We start from the raw sequence: 20,690 nt of genomic DNA, 5'->3' as shown, positions 1-20,690 counted from the left end.
AAAGCAAAGCTGATATATGCTCCAGGTATTATCGTAGTACGATCTGAGACAGCCACAGACATAACATCAATTTTATTTGAGACTCTTTGCATTTAAGCAAGTAGAAACATACATTTATTCAGGATGTCACTTATTTGGAATGCTGTTCAGAGATCCCCTCTGAATGTTTTTTGGGTGAAACATCTGTGTGCAGATGTGAGTGATGCATCAGGTGAATTTCAGCCTCTGCAAACACATCTGTACGTTGCCTTTATGCAAACATGTCTTCACATTTCTGTTTTCCCCTTGTGATAGACATGTTCCCAGGCACACAGTACTTTCAGGGTGATAGAATTTCTTCTTGCCTGAGACCACAGCAGTTTTCTGGCCCTATTCCCCCAAAATTTTGCCTTTTTGTACTGTTAACTTTTTTTTTTTTTTTTTTTTTTTTTTTTTTCCCACTTCTTTCAGTGCGGCACTCAGTTTAGTTTTTGCTCTGAAGATTTTAAGCACCTCTCCCAGTGGAGTCATTTCACATAGCACTGTTGAGAGATCTCAGGAGATTCCAGGTTTTGTCCATTGCTTTCTGCTCTTCTGGACTGTAAGTAATGATTTTGCCCCTGAGGACAGCTTTTTGGGTTTCCCAAAGGATTACCAGTGTTAGCGTTACAAGATTATTAATGTGGAAGAAGCCTTTTATTTCATCTCCATGAAGTGTCTGAACTGTGCTTCTAAGAATGAGCTGTTAATTTGTCATGGTTTAATGTAAGGTTTAGGGGCTGCTTGAGAATGGAACAGTGATGAATGTAAATGCAGGGATGGTCTCCTGCCCCTCAGCTCCTATGGAGCCCTACTTTTATAGCCCCATTCTGGGGCAACAAATAGGTTTGGAAAAGCAGTGTGATCCCAACCTGCAGAGCATCGTTCTGTCAGCCCACAGTAGTCACACCTTCAGAGGCGCTCCGAAAACATCAAGCACTGCAAGACAAGACCAAAATATCACAGAGCAATCACAAGCTGACCAACATGCAAGCACCAAGTCTACACAAGAGAGAATCATAGAATAACTCTGGTTGGAAGGAGCCTCAAAGATCATCTAGCTCCAACCCCCTGTCATGGTCAGGGTTGCCAGCCACTAAATCAGGAACCAGATCAGGCTGCTCAGGGCCCCATCCAACCTGACTTTGAACACCTTCAGGTTGCCATAACTTCTCTGGGCAATCTGTGCCACTGCGTCACTGCCCTCTCAGTGAACATTTTCCCCCTGACATTTAACCTTCTCTCTTTTGTATAAAACCATTCTCCCTTGTCCTATCTGTATCTACTTGTTTAAAAAGTTGATGTCCTTCATGTTTATAAGCCCCTGGAAGGCACTGGAAGGCTGCAATGAGATCTCCCCAGGAGCAAATGTCCCAAGGAGCTGAAGACATCCAGAACCAGCCCAACAGGGCAGGCTGAAGTTATGAACATGTTTTATCATCAGTTTTATCCAAGATATATTTCTAAGAAATTCTAAGCAACAAATACTTTATACAATTCTTCCCTTCTTCAAACCACTCTATGCAAGTGATCTTTAATTAAAATGAGCTTTTCCATGTGTCCACAATTGATCCCTTAAAATATTAATAATTTTTCCTACATTGGGTATCAAAGCCATTACTTTTTCCTGTGTGTCCTTTAACTATATTTAAATAATTCATTTATCCATTTTCCAGTCCTCAGGGAGACCAGTTCGGTTTTTTTTTTTCCTCACACAATACAATTCCATTTAAAACACTGGATATTTCCTCCTCCTGAAGGTAGACAGTATTTTCTGTCTCGCCAATGTTTACTCAGCACTAGAATCCAGTTAGCTACCATTTTATTAAGACACGAATGTAGCATGGAAATATGTGTCTGCCTGTATAAATGCCCTTTCTACCACTCATCAATCTTGCACTAATTAGAAAAAGAAAAATATTTTTAAACCAATTAATGTCATTGGGAAACATTCCAGTAATTCTCAAAACACAATGTCGCAGTGATAGATATATTTCAATTATTTCAAAGCATTTCACAAAGGACAGAGCAAGCCCAACAGGAGATGGGGGACAGCCTGCCAGTGGAGGGGCTGCTCTCTGAATGGGATGTGGGCTCGAGGTGAGGTGAGGCCAGCAGTCCGTGTTCCCCTCAAGCTCCTGAGTCACCCGACTGAAGCACAACCTTGACAAATGTGCACAGTGCTGTCTCTCACAGCTGGAATCACCAAAGAGGCTAAAAACAGAACCACGCACTGCATAATCTCTAACCTCAGGGGACAACAAAAACAGAGAATTGCTGTGTCAATCTCATTTCCTTGTTAGGCTCATTATCATAAATGCAGGCCTTCGGTTTTGAATGCCACACTTCAATAACATTTACCTATCAACAGCTGCTGAAATATTGAATTCCACAGTCATCTTTTCCTTTTGATGCTCTCTCTTTTGTTTCTTTATCCATAAACATGAGCAACTGAGCTAAGCTTAAATTAACTAGCTAGGGTTAAATGTTTAGGGCAGCAAATTACGGCCAGCCTGCTTGCAGAGTGCTTTAGATTACAGGGGAGAGTTGCCAATCTCAGCTCTCATCGTGCACTCCAAGCGCACAGAGCGATATTGGCAGCTCATGGCCAAATCCTGCAGGCTCTCTCCAGCACTGAAGCACGGCTCCCGCGAATAAGCGGCGTGAGATTTAGCCCTGCTCGGCAGATAGAGATGGATCACGCTTCTGTTCTTTGAGCACCTCGCAATACCTTCACACAGGCATGCCCAGTGATTGATGGCCTGTGTCTGGATTGGGTATTTTTCTATACACTGACAAATATTCTCTTTGCAGTGATTTCTAGGAGCAGGAGAGCATACGCTGCAGCAACGCTGGGTTTCTTATTTTTCATTGCGCCCTTTGTCTTTGTTTTGATTAGCTTTTTTTTATTATTTGTTGAGGGCCAGCTACTTCCCATCCTTTCTCCACTCACTCAGAATAGTCTGCAATAATCCTGTTACAGGTCTCAAACCCCTAAAAATGGAAACTCACACCAGTAAGCAGATAGGGAAAGATGCAACCATCATGTCAGCATAGCACAGCCTGAGGAAATCATAGAATGGCTTGGGTTGGAAGGGACCTTACAGACCACCAGTTCCAACCCCCTGCCATAAGCAGGGCTGCCACCCACTAGATGAGGCTGCCCAGGGCCCCATCTAACCTGGCCTTGAAAGCCTCTAGGACAGGGCATCTACAGCTTCTCCGGGCAGCCTGTTCCATCTGAGAGTGTCCAGAGGAGGGCCAAGAAGATCATAAGAGGGACTTCTCCTAGGCTGAGGGTGATGGGGATGTTCAGAAGGGAGAAGAGAAGGCTCTGGGGACATCTCATTGCAGCTTTCCAGTACCTAAATAGAGTTTATAAGCAGAAGGGAGACTGACTTTTTACACTGATTGTCTGATTGTGACAGGGCAGGGGGAAATGGCTTTAAACTAAAAGAGATGAGATTTAGATTACATGTTAAGGGGAACTCTTTCGCTCAGAGGATGGGGAGGGGAACAAAGGTGTTAACTTCTCAGAACAAGCTGCTGGTGTCAGCTAAGGCTATTTTGGAGGATAATCAAGGTGAGGGCTATGTGTTGTTTCAATCCAGTGTGCAGCTGAAATGCAACTGCAATACAGAGATAAATAGTTAAAATAACATCAGCCCACCTCAGAGTGCCCATGTGCCTGTTCAGAGCTTTGAGGAAAGCTCTGTTCCCCAACAAGGAGTACCCCACAAGGTTTGGCTCAGCTGCGGGAGTCTTCACACCTTGTTATCCCCACATGGCCTTCTCCCTTCGTGTCCATGTGGCTCCAGCCCTGAACTGGAGCAGGTGGGGCTGCAGGCACCCTGGCAGGAGGGAAGGGCATACTGCACTGGTTCTCTCCCTGCTTGCAGGAGGAGATAGGGTATACACGGAAGACAGGGTTGTTTCCTTCACTAGGAGCAGGGGCAGCGCCAAGCAACAGTGAGCCCCCAGAATTGCAGCTTATACCTGAACAGTTGGGGCTGTTTATATGAATGTAGCGGGGTCTCCTACAGCAGTGGCCAATGCCAGGTGTTGACCTCATGCCCTCCATGTCTCATTTCCAAGTGGAAGCACAAATTCCTCTCCTGCTTATTTCCATTCTGCCTTTTGCATTACAGTACAATATTTTCTTTAAAGTGCAGGCGATCAAGGAGTCGGCTGGAAAACAAAGACTTACAATTGATTTTCTTAAGTAAAACAGCGATTTCTATTACACTAGCCTTTATTTAGAGGCTTTTGGCTGCTACAAGAAATCGATTTACCCTACTTGTCAAAAAATCAGAACCCGCAGCCGCCCTGCTCCCATGTGCCCCGCATGGAACGGGACCCGGCCCACAGAGAGCCGCAGGAGGGGGCCATGAGCCCGGGGTCGGTCACATAGAGAGGGGCTGCTGCCCTTCCCAGCGAGCGCGGCTCTGCCGAACAAACACCATAGGAGCAGAGAGCGATGACCGCAGCACGCAGCCGAGCCCCGCGATGGCAGAAGGATGATTTCCCACCGCCACGACTTAAATAGAACTAAGGTGTTCTGTAATTTTGCTTCCCAAAGCCAGAGGGCTTATTGTAATCCTGATAAATTACAGCAGCAAAAGCAGGGGAGAAGTGGGACAGGAGAAGGGAAATGTTAATGCAAAATATCAAATTGCCTCGCTGAAAAGAATGGGGAGAGCGAGCGGTTTGTTATCGTTTATTTTTCTCCAACGTATCACTCAGCCTCAGCTGTCTCCATCTCCCCAGATCTCCTCCATTTCTCAGAGACGTCTCTCGATGGCATCTCATTCTCAAGCTGTCTCTCAGCGGCATTTCATTATTTCCGAACTGCCCTGGAAGGCTCCGGGCGGGCAGAGGGACGGGCTCAGCTCGGTGCAGCACTTTGCACCGAGCGGACGGGTTCGGGGAGCGGGGAGGGCACGCTGCAAATCACGCTAAACGCGATTAATCTCCCAGATTCATGGAAATCTGACATGCATGAATTACGGCGGACCCGCTTTTTATTTCGCCACGAAGCTCTTTATGCATAACGAGAAAGAAAATGTCCTCTGCTCCCTAATCAACTCTGACGGGTCCCGCACTCCCAACACTTTTATCCCCGCGCCGCCCCGCAGCGGGCAGGCGGGCGCCCAGCCCGAGGGCGCCAAAGTTTGGCGGCGGCTCCGCGGGGCCACGCCGTGATGGAAGGGCGCTCCGCGCCGCCGCTCGGCTCCTGCGGCTCACCTGCCCCCGCCGGCGGCGAACGGGGCGGCGGCGGCCCCGCCAGGGCCCGCCTCCCCGCCCCGTTGCCATTAGCAGAGATTACCCCAAACACTCGGCGGTCGCCGCCCGTCTCCCTCCAGGCATTGGCGCGGCCGCCTGTCAATCAGGCCGGCGCCCCGCCGCGCCGGGGCTCCGCCGTGCCACAGAGACGAGCCGCGGCGGCGGCGGCCACAGCCCCGGAGCGGGGCCGCGCCGGGCCGGGGGAGGAGGAAGCGGAGGATGGAGGAGGAGATGCAGCCGGCGGAGGAGGGGCCCAGCACCCCCAAAATCTACAAGCAGCGGGGTCCCTACAGCGTCCTCAAGACCTTCCCCGGCAAGCGGGCGGCGCTGGCCAAGCGCTACGAGAGAGCCGGCATGGTGGAGGTGCCCCGCGGGCGCGCGGCGGGGCAGCCCTTCCCGCCCGCCGCCGAGCCGCTGCCCTACGCGCACGGCCCCTTCCCCGCCCGCCCCGCCGCCGCCCAGGGCCACCCCCGCCCGCCGCCGCCGCCGGCCCCCAGCTCCTCGGGCCGCTACGGCCCCTGCCCCGCGGGCGGCGGCGCGGAGCTGAGCGCAGGTACCGCAACTCCGCGCCTCCCCGCGCAACTTCTCGGGGCACTTCGCGGCGGGGCGGAGGCGCGGGGCCCCGCGGGGTGGGCCGCCCTTCGCGTCCCGGCGCTCCCGGGAAAGTTGCGGGCGGAGCGGGTCGGCGTCGCCGGGGGTGGGGGCGGCCGCGGGGCGAGGGCTGCGGAGTGGGGTGGCGCGGCTCGGCGCTTCCCGTCGGGGCTCTCCCGGAGCCGCTCCGGCTCGGCGGGGCCGGCGCCCCCCAGGAGCCCGCTGCCGTCCGCCGCTTCGGGTTGCCGGCTGGGAACGGGGTGGGGGCGTAACGGGGGCAATAGATGGGCCGCTTCCCCGCGCCGCTTCCGCGGAGTGCCGTTTGGAACGGAGGTGAAAATATCTAATATTTTTTCCTGCGAGGTGTAAGATAGCGAGATGCTGAACGCGTATCTTTCTTCTGGCGATGGCTCGGAGTTAAAAACCACGTAGATCTTGATATGCAACCTAAATTTGGCATCAGGAAATGGGAAATTGCATCTTTAAGCAGAGTACAATCAAAAATGAATTACAATAAATCCTATATAATTGCATAGGTCATTCTCTTTAATGAGATTTTATTAACCTGACTGTCAAGCTTTTGAGTCAGGCAGATATTTTATCTTCTTCAACTGATAAAAGTGTCAGCTATAAACCACCATATAAATATTCATAAATCTACACATCTGTGGCAGCCTATCAGCATCATTCTTTTGGACATTAAAAGCATTCTAATTACTTTCTGTCTAGCAGAGCTGAAATGCTGCCTGTTATAGTATGTGCTTGGCAGGCATGATTGCTTTTGTTTGCCATCACAAATAGCAGCATCCTATTTTATATACTGATGGTCCAGAATACATTCAGGGTTTGACTGAACAGGATGAATATTATGAAGCACCATCTGGTTTTGATAACATTGGGTATATTAACTCATCTGTTAATTTTTGACACATCATTGATTTATTTATTTAGAAAAATTGGATCCTGTTTTGCTATGTTGCTGTTTGCCTTTGTAACAAATGCGATGACATTTCTTTACCGAACAGGGAGATGTGCTGATTAATAGAATATATGGCTGTGTGTTAAGGCCTGTGTTCGCTCCAAAGCTGCCACACATGGGATGGATTTATCACCTCTTGTAACAAATAATTCACGTACTTTACCAAAAAAAGTTTAATAGATGAGTGTGAAAATTCTCTGCTTTGACGCATGGTCCTGTAATCTGTGGCAGAAGGTCACGTTGGATTTTTTTCTTGAAACTTCCTGTTATTTAGATGCCCAAATGCTGTTATTTCAGCATATTTGTGGCCCTCAATCAAAACATTGCTGATAAATGTGACACCTGCATTTCTTCACAGAAGCAGATCACGCCACGAAGACATTCGGCTGCCTGGTAGGTGACAGATGAGGCCATATTTGCAGCAGAGCACTCTGGGCTTTGGTGAGCAGAAGTTTGGACTTCCTCCTGCTTCTATGGCTGTATGAACCAGGAGCACGAGCGAGCTCCAGAGTTTGTCACTGAGCTGGGTCTGTGCAAAAGAGGATGACTGAGGAGTGGCTGTTTGTGCTCTGAAGGTCTTTGCAGACCTCATCACCTGCACGTCTGGCTCACTTTGGGTTCCCAATCTGATCCCAGCATACCTTTCTCACAGGCTGAGGCTGAGCTATCAAGTAGGACAGACAAAATAGAAGAAAGCAAACCTCAGACTTGCCACAGTGTGCAGGAGGGGAGTTCCGTGTGGGTTGTCACCACAGTCTGAGCTGTGTGCTGTTGTTCTGCAGAGGGCAGGTAGGCCTTACCCTGGCTTCCAGGGTTTTCCCCCTTAGCTTATCTACAGTGCAGTGAGAGAGAGCTGCAGTTCTACAGCAACACCTGTTTCAGGGGTTTCCCGCTTTCTGTTGGCATTTCACATGTGTAGGTAACAGAATATAAACTGACTGGTACAGTGCCATCCCTGGTACATCTTACTCTGGTCTGGCAGCTTAAACACTTGATACAGCTGGCTTTTAATCTTTAGGCACGATGTTTCTGAGGCTTGTAGATTCAGAGCACCGAGTCTCATTTTGAAAGTGGGCATCTATAACACAGCCAAAGGGGATGAGTAAGGATGCTTCCATGTTTTCAAGCATATGCAAGTGTTCAGAGCTCCTGCCAGAAATAAGCAGTGTCGTCTTTGAACTAAGAGACTGCCCTGGCTGGGGCTCCAAAACAACAGCAGGGAGAGGGCTGTGGGAAGGATGAAGAGCAGAGGGGTTCTCCACCCTGCCTCATTGTGAGGGAAGGTCCAGCTTGGGACCCCACCTTTCAGGGGAGGCTTCAGCTTGAGAAATGTCATCTTACTGTGAGAAATGGGAAGCTGTGCTGCAAATACAAGCCTCCCCTTTTCTCAGGTGAGCAGTGCTTGCTATGACTGCTGCAGTATAATCCACACGAGTACATTCAAAATATGGGCAAACACCTGTTTTCTCCTTTGGAGCATCAGTTCTTTATTAGTTTAGTGTTTTAAATATTTTCTTGGTATGGAAATAATGTGTATTTTTTATTTTTATTATTGTTTGCATTAAACAGCATGATGGGCTCCAAAAGTAACTTCTTTTCCATAGGAAAGCATGATGTAGACCTTACAGTGTGCCTTGAAATTTAAGAAGGGAGTAAGTAGAAAGCAAGACAAGCAGAGCTGTCATAGAGGCAGTAGTGCTAAAGACCTGGCATGCTTAACAAGACTAATTAAGCAATTTCTATTGTGTCCAGGCTATGTATGTATTTATATATGTCTATATTTGAATAGAGAAGGTGAAGAGAGCATCAATTTGGCCTTAAGCAAGAAGTTGGAAATACTTATGTGGAGTGGATGGATCAATTGTGCTGGAGTGTCTCAGTGATCTTCATGTAAAATGCCCACAAAAGCATCCCTTAGTCAGGGTGTCACATGCTCCCAGTTTTGACTCAGGCAGCAATGTTCTTATCTAACCATGTGATGAGAAGATTTGTATACAAGGACAAAGCCATTTGGGGATACAGAGCTGTTACCCCAGGACCTTAAAAAATAGAATACAGTTATTCAACAAATCAAGAGATAAAAATCTGAAACGCTGCAAAGTGAAGAGTGAGATTATTGAAATCGAAACTTCAAATCTTATTGAAGATCAAATATGAATGGGTACATTCTCCACAGGAGAGAATGTGTGTCATTTGGACCCCTTCAGTAGCTCAGTAAAGACATCTTTTCATACCATCCACCCGAGGTCGCAGAGGAAAACCCATGGAAAAGCCAACACTTGAATGCGGATCTATTGAGATCCAGCAAAGTGTCTATTAATAAAGCTGTCTGGTCTAAGAATTGAAAAGATCCTTAGGTGTAGAAAAATCTGATGTAGCACCCACAAGCCTTTCCAGACAGCTTTTCTAATGCATTGCCATAGGTCATCTGGTTGAGCTTCATGCGATTGCTCTTACTAAACCCTTGTCTTCAGTCTGGCAGCTTCAGAGACATACAAACACACAAACAAAAAAACAAACTAGTATCAATGAGAGAAAGAAGTGAAAATGAAGAACTGTATCTGGGAGTTGGTCCCTCATTTGCCACGTGGTAATGTTGTCAGCTGGTTGCTTGCATTCTCAGAGAAATAGTCCGTTTAGAACTGCTTACACTTCTGGTGAGTTAATCATCTCTTGTTAGCACTTTATGGGCCTAATGTGGCAAGCCCACCTCCAGGCAGAAGTGGAGCTGAAGTCAATAGGAGTTCTGTAAGACTGAAGACTGCAGGGTCTGACACATTAGAATTACATGGTTGGTGAGCATTGTAATAAGGAAGAGGAGTGTCACAAGACAGTTTCAGTAAGTAGTTTATTTCAGTCTGGTGCAGTCATTTCAGCAGAATCCTTCTTTCCTAGAAAATACATACATTACATTAAATCAATTAAGAATCATAGATCTGTGATTATTCGGTAGTATTCACATTAAAACAATTTTTTTGTCATTTATTACTGATTAGACATTGCATGCTGCTTGCATTTCTAATTACAGTCACCCTGCAAAAGCTGGAATACCAAGCTCTATAATAAATGCTAAATAGGCAGCATTTGTTTTTATTTTTCTTTCCATCACAAGGAATAACTGTAGTTGCCATTCTCACTCAGGGTTGTTCAGACTGTGGGTACATGTAGTATTAGTGGTGTACTTTGCAGTGGTACACGGTTCAACATGGAGCCAGGGTTGTGTGCTGAGGGCATCTCTCACTGTCACTGCCCAGTGGCACTGGCAGAAAGCATTTGCAAATCCTTGTGCTCACATTCTGTAATAGCCTCACCGTGTCACAGCTTTCATTTTTACATCCTTGGGTATGGGTTAAAGCTAAGAAAAAAGACAGTAATTGCTGTTATTGTGTCTTTGTAGTAGATCTGATACTGAACTGAAGATTAAATCAATGCTGTCATTTCTGTATAAAATTTCAGCTACGTTTTAAGCCGTTATCACAGTGAATGCGTTAAGGCATTCATTTTTATAACAAAACTAATCACTAATTTTATCTTTACTGATGGCAGTATTTATTAAAGTGTTCTTCAGAACTGGTATTTGAAATGGCAGGTTATTCCTGGCCGTGTTTTAGCAGGAGCTGTAATACTAGAATAGCGTCTCCTATGCTAATCTAATCCCCTTTCAGTTGTTTCATTCATTTTTCGTCCCCTTGCAAGAGAGATATGCAAAAAAACTGAGTAACTGTTTTGTCAACAGGGACCATAATGATTAAAATACAAACAGTAAATATGACTTCAGGTCTGGAATCGGATTATAGGATTAAAATGAATGAAAAACTGCTCTGTAGAAGGATTGCAAAGTTCCAATCAATATCCTTTCATATTTTTAAAGGGAAAATATGTGAAGTAAAGACATAAGGGAAAGAAAGCACAAGTTGAGAGTGTTAGTGGTATTTTAGTTTCCTGATTTCCTTTCTTGTCCATAGGTACCAGTTAGAAAGCTGCAGTGTCACCAGGACTCCTTGCTTTTGGAAGTGACAGTGGGTATAGAGGCTACCAAGCACCCAAGCATTTTTGATGACAGAAAGATGGAGGAATCTGTCCTGCTTGGTCAGAACTCAAAGTGAGGGTGTGATGTGAGTTGCTGGCACAGATTGTGGGGCTGCTCAGAGCTGTCTCAGAGCCCCCTGTACTTCACATGCTGATGTGCTCTCATCTTGTTCCCAGACATCTCAGAACACTGCACTGCACGTTCTCTTCTGTCTTCCTCATGCCTCTCTTCTTACCTGTGTGAGTCCTCAGGAGATGACACCCTTGGGTTGTGTGTCAGCAAGGCCTACTCCGTCTGTACTTAAGACTCGCAGCATGTGTATGCTGCCTTAGTTCTTCCTTATTGACAGCTGCAGGATGGTAAAAATCCAAATTAGTGTCATTTCAGATATTCTGCAGGACAGCTGTTCTAACCTCAGGATGATGTAATTTTCCACCAGCAAACAAAACTGCAGGGTGATGGAGAAGTGCTGTGAAAAGCACCATCTCTTAAAGATCTGAATTCCCAGAGTTTCTGGTCTTTACGTGTTATCAGTGTGACGAGGCTGTGTTTTTCACCTCTAGTGACAAGTTTAAGTTAAGTGAAGGTTTGGGGTGCTTAGTTCCATACATCTGTAGCAGGTTGCCTTTTCAAAAGCGAATGCATTTGTCACTTACTAAAAGTCAAGCCTGTCTTAGAAGAGCTCTCCAAATTTGGCAGTGCTTAAATCTACCACTTTTTTTTATTTCCTGCAAAAAATGTTAGTTACATCTTTCAGATGCCTAGAAGAACTCTGCTATAAGCTATAAATAGTTTTTTTAAAGACATTGGTATCAGGGAAAGTAGCAGGTCATACCATAAATCAGAGCTAGACACACTGGCTGTTTGCATTTAGTGCGGGCACTGTTATAGCAGCTCAACTCTACACACACAGATCCTACAGAAGTAAGCCATCCTGTAGTGGTGGTGTATTTTGCTCCTCCTATCACTAGAGGCAGGTCCAGGTGTTCATGGAGTGGCATGCTTCCTTGCTTCCAGAAACTGCTCAGCCCCTTTTATCTGCTGTGGGATAGCAGCATGGCCACAACTTTGTGGGCAGTCACAACAGAAAGCATTGCTCCCGAATCTTTTCTGGACCTCTTTGGAAGCGAGAACAAAAGGAGCCTTTAAAATCCATGTAAATGGAGTGGGTCTTATGAAGTGGCCTATGCCCAATGCCAGGTAAGTGCAGCAAAAGTGAAAGGGAGAAAAACTGAAGCTTGGAAGCCTTGTTGGAGAGGAGCAGGGCATAGGAGGAAGGTGTAGCACAAAGTCCTGCAGATAGGTATAGGCAATGCTCACCACGGCTTGAAATCTGCTTCGAAAGAAATGCTCCTGTGAACTTTATTGTGGCATATTGGATGGAATTTATATTTTTCCCCCATTTCTCTGTCTTAATCTCTCTGAAAGAACATGGCACTAAGCACTGACTATCATCACAGTGCATTTCTGGTTAACAGCAAGGGCACAAGGGCGCTCTCAAAATAGAAGCAAAGTCAGGATTGTTTTAAATCGCAGTGTTGCAGAAGTATTAAAGCAGTAGCCATAATTTTAATATGTTCAGAAATAAAATGCCTGCTACTGTAAATGGTTGCATGCATTCATCTAGCTGCTGCTGCCTGGCGTAACTGTTTGTGTTAGGTTGCTGTGATTCATCTTTTTTTTTTGTTTCAGAGAGTCGAATGATTCTGGATGCCTTTGCCCAACAGTGCAGCCGGGTTCTAAGTCTTTTAAATTGTGGTGGAAAACTACTGGACAACAATCACTCTCAGTCAATGATTTCTTGTATAAAGCAGGAAAACCCAAATTATAGTGAAAGACAAGAGCAATGTCAGCTTGGAAAAATGGTCCATAGTCAGACGTCAGACATTTTAGACATAGAGATGCAGTATATGCAAAAGAAACAACAAACCTCAGCCTTTCTGAGAGTTTTTACTGATTCGCTTCAGAACTATTTGCTTTCTGGGAGCTTCCCTTCTCAGAACACCTCGTCAGTAAATGATTTTAGCCATTTGGCAGATGTGGATCCACTTTCAACCTCTCCAGTACACACTTTAGGTGGATGGACATCTCCAGCAACTTCTGAATCTCATGGTCACCCATCATCTTCTACGCTTCCAGAGGAGGAAGAGGAAGAAGAAGAGGAAGGTTACTGCCCTCGGTGTCAAGAGCTTGAACAGGAGGTAATTTCATTGCAACAAGAAAATGAGGAGCTTCGTAGAAAGCTGGAGAGCATTCCAGGTAAACAATCCCCTGCTATGTAATATTTTCAGTCAGTGATAGAAGTAGTTGAGGTGAGGTTTTACATTCTAGTTGCTTTTTTTTTTTTTTTTTTTTTTTTAAGTTTGCAGTCATAGTTATAAAACATTGGCATTTGTCTCTACCCTAAATTCCTATAGCTGTGCCCACTGAAAAATTATCTGCTGTTACTTATCCATGTGAACTGTGAATTCTAGACTGATGAGCAGTGTTCAGGATGGGATATACTTGTAATTCCAAATTCCAAGCATCAGGTGGTTTATCATGGTAATTTCAAATATATGCTTTTATACCTAATTGCCTGTGTTGTTCTCTAAGTAATGTTGCAGCTTATGAATCTAATTCCCCTTGCGGGCTCCTGATTTGGTTACTTAATGAAGCTATTCAAAGTTTTATCCTTACCTTCAACAAAATTAGTTCAGCTTTTGTATTGAATAGTATCTCTTAAGCTGCTCTTAGTTCTGTGAGAGGTATAGATATATCTCCCCCCATTCACTTTCCAATAAAACCCAGAGAACAAAAGACTTAGCAACTTCTCCATTGCAACACTGGAGGAAAGAAAGCAGACAGAATAACCTTATCCAATAGAAGGCTTGTCTGTGAAAACCTTTTCATATCTCTTTAATCTTTAGACTCTTTAGACTGCTCATTATTAAGATGCATTGAGATACTTGAAGAGAGGGATCAGAAGAGAACAAGGTATCTTATGCCCACATCCTCTAAACTTGAAGGAGAAGCGAAAATGCACCTTGAGTAATACTTCAAGCAAATTAGAAGTTATCAAAGAAAATATATGTACACCACACTTCTTTTCCACATCTCTGAATGCTAGGGAGGTACAGTTTTGCTTACTAAACTTTGCAGTGCTAGGAGTAGATGCATGCAAAGTTCATTAAACAAATCTCTAACTGGCAGGAAGGTACAGATAACTCAGTATGGACTGCAAGAGAGAAAATACTCCAAAGCTGCTAACTGTGCAGAAAGAAAGAAGGCAGCATCCTGAATACTTAGTCTCAAAATCTGAGCAAAAAGCAATCAGGAAAGAAGCTTTCATTTTCATCATTCTCCCCAGTTACCATTAATTATTTGCATTGTGTTTTCCTTTATGTATTGGACCCTTCGTGGTACCAGCAAATCATATAACCAACATTGTTCAGAGCAGAGGAGATTCAACATTTAGAATATTTCCCAATAGTGCTCCCAAAATCTGGAGTCACTCGTATGTTCTTGCTGGATTTAGTAGTGATTAGTAGTGATCACGTGGAAACACTGTGTGATGGAGTTGTGTGAACTTTAGCTCCCGCTGAATTCTAGTTTTAGAAACATGAGGTCAGAAATCAGTTGGATTTCTGCTAGAATCTATAATTTGACCTGCGACTTTCAGTCAGTGGCTTGTATTGAACCCAATTTCTTTTTTACTTTGATTAAAGTATAACATTTTATGGAAGTAACATCCCAGAAAGCCACCCATGCTGACCTGTAGACTCTACAGGTGGCTCTGCTTCTTTCCTCGGTGACTGACTCCAGCAGTTACTCATATGGGTGAAAATGTGTGCCTCATTCCCTACCTGGCTATCTGAAATCAGCTTCCTTCCAGGCTTGTATGCTTTGTTCTGCTAAATCAAGTGCTGTGTACCACCAAGCACTTCTTCCAGACAAAGGTGCTTAGAAATTGAAAGTTGGCTTAATTTTCATCTTTAGATAAACTAAGCAGACAGAGCTATTTAAAGCTACCAGTATGTATTGGAACCTTCTTTATAGTTCTTTTCTCCCCTCTGCTCATTTCTTTGAAGTTTGGGCACTGGAAATACGTACAATATGCTCATATCTTCCTGGCTGAAGGAGAAATAGTCTCTTCATTTCCCAGAAGGCAGCTTCTCCTTCTGTCTGCATTTCTTCCTACACATACCCACTTTGTCTTTGGCTGTATTAATTTACTACATAATCCATGTTGCTTTGGATACACTACTTTTCCCACTGTTTGCTGGTTCACAGTTTTTTGAATTATCCATAGTATTTTTATTGTTTTTAAATTAACTTCCTGATCCTGGTTAGAACTGATGAATGTTACTGAGACTGCAGTCAGTCCCTGTAGAACCTTGCTAGAAACACATTTATTCAGGATAATTCCCCCAGTGACAAACACTAGAGATGTCAGCAGCAGTTTCTTAATGAATGTGTGCTATAGTCTACTGATGTTGTATGTTGCTGTTTTTGCAGGTAACACATGATAGTTAAAAGCCCTTCAGGAGCCTGTGTATATTATATCTGTTCAACCAAACTTTTTCAATCAAACCTCAGTAAAGAGCAGCAGTCAGGTTAGCCTGATGGGATCCGCATTCTGCATTTTGACTGGCATTCATTTTATTCATACTCTGGCTCTTTGTCAATCAAATCCCATTGCGTTTACCTGTTACAGGGTTAATGCCAGCCCAAGCAAACAGTGCTCACGTGGGTCATCATGGTTACCCTTCATCTCACTTTAAAAGTGAGTAAAGTTATGTAGACATGGTCTTTGTCACCCCCCAGCAATACTGAAAAGCCTTGTTAGTGGTGTGTCAGAGAAAGCAGAAAAAAATAAAATAAATGTGCAAGGATGAATGACTTCACCAGCCAACATAATACAATCACAAGTCACCTGATACTGTCTGGGTGACATATGAGTATAGGCTTGAAGTGTTGGAGTGAACATCAGGAGCCACACGAAGTCCCATATGACTTTGCTGCATGCTAGGCGACGATCTGGGCTCTCTTGCAGTCCCATAGCTGCTAGTGGGTGACTTTAAGCAAATCAAGATTGTGTCTGAGTATTTCTGCCTCACATCCTGGTTCTGCTCTAGCCACGTTCTGCTACCAGAGCTGCTGACAGAAATTGCTCTGTAACTTGAAATGCTCCGTATGTAAGCAGGAATAGTGCCCAGAGCTGATCAAGGCATTTCTGGCTCTTTTCTAAGGCACACAGACTTTCCTGAAAGCGAAATGTCTCAGTGGTGTTGGTCCCACCTGCCACTTCAGAGCCATCTTGGAGCACAAGCCTCCTTCTCTGCTCCTTTGTGCATCTCACACTTATGTCCAGCAGGCCGAGCAGGGCCATAAGTGCAGAGAAATTTCTCCATAAGAGCAACTGATGTAGCATTGAGGCAGCTGAGTTAGTATGGATGCAACAATACCATGCCATCCAGCTGTTGAAGGAGTGCTGTGCTGGCTTCATGTTGGCCCTGTCAGGAGCTACTGCTGTGCCTGGAGGGCAATGAGGGCTGCCCAGTGCCTGCAGCATGGAAGCTGAGGCTCATGTTAGAAGCAGTATAAGCAAGATGAAAGCACCAGCCCGACCCTTCTGTTCTATAACTGTGAATGAATCACTTCATCCCTTTCCTGAAACACTTAGCTTTCCTTTTTTTGTGTTCTGTATGCAAAAGGCCTTTCAAAATCCCTGAGAGTTTGCGTGCTAATAATACCTGTCCTGCACGTCTGACTGGAGATCTGCAGAGCGCTGTTTGCATTGCATGCAGAAAGACAGCCAGGAAGAGTGTCTCTTCAGGAAATGTGAAGGCAACCACTTCTGTTTTTTAACAGATACTATAAAAACAGAATCTTGGACACGCAAAAAGATTTGTCTCCTTTCAGCACTCTTCTCTGTAGCCCTCTTGCTATAGGTGCCCTCTGGTACTCTCTTTCCCATAGCCTAACATCATCCATTTGGATGATCACCACTGGAGAAGAATGATTACATGAATGAAATATTGCTTACATTTTATTTGTGTTTGTTTTCTCAAAAAATACCCATTTCACTGAAACAATATCTAAATTTGTATGAAATCGTAATTTTTTCGGCTATGTGAATGTATGAAGAAAAACTTGTACTTCAGTGCTTTTGTTGAGGAGCAATGCGATGTTTTGCAGTTTGTGCAGTTTTCTCTGGGTTGTTTTGTTTGTTTTCTAAGACAGAAGCTCTGGGTGTTGTAAGTGTTCAGTTCAGGAAAGCGTTTTTGTTCAGTGTGTTTTCTCATTTTGGAGAACAATTTTAGAAGGATTAGGTAATTCCTGGAGGAAGTTTGGCCAACTTGCCATTAGCTCTTTAAGGTTCTAAGACCATGAAAAGCAGAGTAAATCCATCTGTATGAGGGAGAAAATGTGGCCTAATCTCCGTCTTCAGTATTAAAATAACCAGGTCTGCGATCCATTCCCAAAACTAAAATTAAAGATTTATTTGTGAAACTGCAGGTAAGGCCTGGATCTAGCTCATGTAATAGGTAAGATTATTATGCAGTTCTCTTTCACTGTTGTCAGCAGGGTTTTCTCATGGCTTTCTGCCTAGAAGGGAGAAGACAGATACTTCTGCGTGTTAGAAGCAAAGGTGTGGGGTCATGTGTGAGTGTTTGCTTCCTGGTGCTCTTGCTTTGCTGTATGATTTCAGGCAAACTAGCCTGAAAGTAGCAGAAAAGCACAAGGAAGTAAGACCAAGTGATCTGTGATGACTGCAGTAATTACTCTTACCTCTTACCTCCTCCCAGTAGCAGAAGGAGGAAGAACAGGGGTGAACAAAGCCCTAAAATGTAGAGGTGATAATATAAGAAGATGCTGGTGCTAGCTGAAAGTAGCCAAAGCAAAGCAGGGTTTGCAGATAAAGTTAATATCAGGGTAATGAAAAAGTCAGACAAGTGTTCCTGAACATTTTGTGTGCCCAGGGCTTGACTCTTTTCCCTAAGTTGAATGATCTAATAAAAGACACACTACATTCCTCTAGAAATCCTGTCTCTTTTATACTTGCAGAGCATCACATTTCCAAAGAGCCTACTACAGCAACAGCAGAGATAAAGCAGCCATCAAGGGTTATGATGAACAGTTTTTCATGTTTCTTTTTGTTGTTCTTTTTTCTTGATGTTCGTGCTTAACCAGTTCCATGGTTTCCCTTGAAGCTTGGGATGTTTTGGTCTGATCTCTGGCCTGTTCAGCTTCAAAGTGTGAGGTTCCCTTGCCCTACAAGCTTCAACTGCAGCTGCCACCAGCTTTAGCGGGACTCTTCTGCAAGAGGGCCTGCTTGAATCCGCCTGTAGCATGGCTCTGCTTTCAACTTCAACGTGCAGCTAACACCCAACCAGCCTGAACTTAATAACACCTAAGTGTGGCACACCAGGCATTATTAAGGCTTTTTGGTCCATTCATTGTTAGATTTGCCCTTGTGAAAACCCATGGGAATTTGTGCAGGCAGGCTTTCTTGCAGATTTGCAGAGATTTGGTTGACTTGTGATAGAATCCTTACAGTTGGAAGGGACTTTTACTAGTCATCTAATCCTGCTCCCCTGCAATGAACAGGGATATCCACAGTTCCGCGAGTTTGCTCAGAGCCCCATCCAGCCTGGCCTTGAAAGTCTTCAGCGACGGGGCTTTCACCACCTCTCTGGGCAATCTGTTCTGGTGCTTCACCACAGTCAGCCTTCTCCAAGCTGAACAGCCCCTGCTCTCTCAGCCTGTCCGCAGAGAGGATGTGTTCCATCCCTTGGATCATTTCTGTGGCTCTCCTCTGGATGTACTCCAACAGGTCCATGTCACTCCTGTACTGAGGATTACACATGTGGATGCAGTATTGCAGGTGAGGCCTCAGTAGAGGCAGAGTAAAGGGGCAGGATCACCTCCCTCGCTCTGCTGGTGGTGCTTCTTCTGATGCAGCCCAGGATATGGTTGGCTTTCTGGGCTGTGAGGGCTCACTACTGGCTTGCCATTCACCAGTACCCCCATGTCCTTCACAGCAGGGCTGTGCTCAGTCCTTTCATCCCCCAGCTTGTCTGGCTTTTGCAGCTGGACTTGGGTTTGTGTTTTTATTAAGATCAGGCATTAGTATTTGTGTGACATGCTCTGTGGTTCCTGCTTCCTGGAAGTTTTTGGTTTCACTGTTACTTGTTAGTAGTGTAAATGTAATATGGTGTTTGATAGGAGAGGTCCCTGTCCTGCAGACTTTGCAGCTGTGGCTGAGACTTGAAGGAGAATAGGCAACTTCTATTAAGTCAGTGAAGAGGGAAGGAGCAGAGGCAGAAATAAAAGCCATGGGAGGTTGGGAAGCAGCACATTCTTTTTTCTGAAAGAAATGTTTGTGCAAAAGAAAATTAAGAGAAATAAAATGCCTCTTCAGATTCAGATTTACAGAAGTAACATGGTTTTTCATTCCCGGAAAGCACAAGTGAGAGACATTTTAGAAGTAAGAGGATATTTGCTGTCTTTTTTTTTTTTTTTTTTGCTTCCTTCCCTGCTTTCGGCAGTGGTGATGGGCCACTTCAGCCAATCTTTAATGCCCTTGTGCATGTAATGTTGATTCCTCAGCTCTCAGCTTTCTGCTGTCTGCTTTCTCTAAAAAAGAGAGCTGCTTTTATTTTGCTACCCAATTAAAAGAATCCAAATTTGCCAGGACTTGAGCACTGAGATCTGGAACTCATTACTAACTCCCATCTCTCATTGCCCTTCAATCTTTTTCTAATTCAACACACCCCAACTTCTCTTTACAGGTTATCTACACAGCTTTCAGCTCACTATTGAAATAAATGTGTGTATAGGCTGAAATGAGACAAGTTATGTTATGCTGCACACTTGTCCAAATCTCAGACAGGGAAGGGTCTCAATTAATGTTATAAGAAATTCACCTTTTCAGCAGGTCCCATATCATATGTCACATCTTTTTGACAGTCAGACATCACTTTAGAAATGCCCTGAAATGAACTTCAAGTGAAGAATAGCTCAAGGTCAAGCAAAGGAGAACACATTGCAGTGACAAGCAAGTCTTAATGAACAGCTGTCAGTCGGAATGGGACAGATGTGCGTGTGCACACTTCTCAATTTTGTGGTGCTGAAATCCATGCTCTGCTCTGTGAGGCACAGGGAGAGATGCTAGCTAGTATCAGCTTCAGACCACCACATCTCATTAAGGAACAGAATAACCAGATTTCTTGCCACCTGCTTTCTTGGAAGGTCAGAGCCCCACCTGCATTGTGTTGCAATGGAGGCCATGTTTTGACAGGTCAGAGCACAAGTGATGATGAGTCAATGTATATAATGAGAAGAATGAGTGCAGACCAAACCAATGCTACAAATATTCTTGGCACTTTACGATAATTTGGCTTCACAAAACCAAAGAATGTTGTTGGAGCTGAGAGTAAAAAAGAAAGGGTGGGTGATAATTGGGAAATATTGAAAGCATTTTATTGAAGGTCCCCAAAGACTATATAGGAGGTGGAGATTCCTGCTGGTTACAGAAATGGTAACATTAGTGGGTCAGCAAAGGGACAATTAGAAACGTAATAAATGGAGTAAAGGAGAAGTTGGTAGTAGTGAATGAAAGCCAGGGATGAGAAACAGTAGAAAATGAATAATTAAAAAAAGCATCTGGAGCCTTCTGTGAAGGAGTTGTTTCCCTGGAAAATTAGGAAGGTTAGTGTTTGGCTTAGCAAAGAGAAACAATCTGGCTGCTGACTGTAAGTGCATAACAGGGAACAAGCACTTGTCCTCCAGTAGTCTGAGGAA

The 20,690-nt window shown here is 44.6% G+C and overlaps 1 protein-coding gene across 1 annotated transcript in view; it reads left to right on the top strand.

The window, feature by feature from the left end:
- Positions 1-5,461: 5,461 nt before the first annotated feature.
- The window catches only part of BEND4 (BEN domain containing 4), a 30,019-nt gene continuing 14,790 nt past the window's right edge, over positions 5,462-20,690 (top strand). Inside the window, exons 1-2 of the mRNA XM_052682516.1 lie at positions 5,462-5,854; positions 12,594-13,160. Coding sequence (XP_052538476.1) covers positions 5,521-5,854; positions 12,594-13,160 — 901 coding nt within the window. The 5' untranslated portion in view covers positions 5,462-5,520. The remainder of the gene's footprint in view (positions 5,855-12,593; positions 13,161-20,690) is intronic.

This window comes from Tympanuchus pallidicinctus, unplaced genomic scaffold, assembly GCF_026119805.1.
Source record: "Tympanuchus pallidicinctus isolate F22 unplaced genomic scaffold, pur_lepc_1.0 scaffold2, whole genome shotgun sequence".
Taxonomy (NCBI): Eukaryota; Metazoa; Chordata; class Aves; order Galliformes; family Phasianidae; genus Tympanuchus; species Tympanuchus pallidicinctus.
Note: the sequence above shows the minus strand (reverse complement) of the source record. Positions and strands in the feature narration are given on the sequence as shown.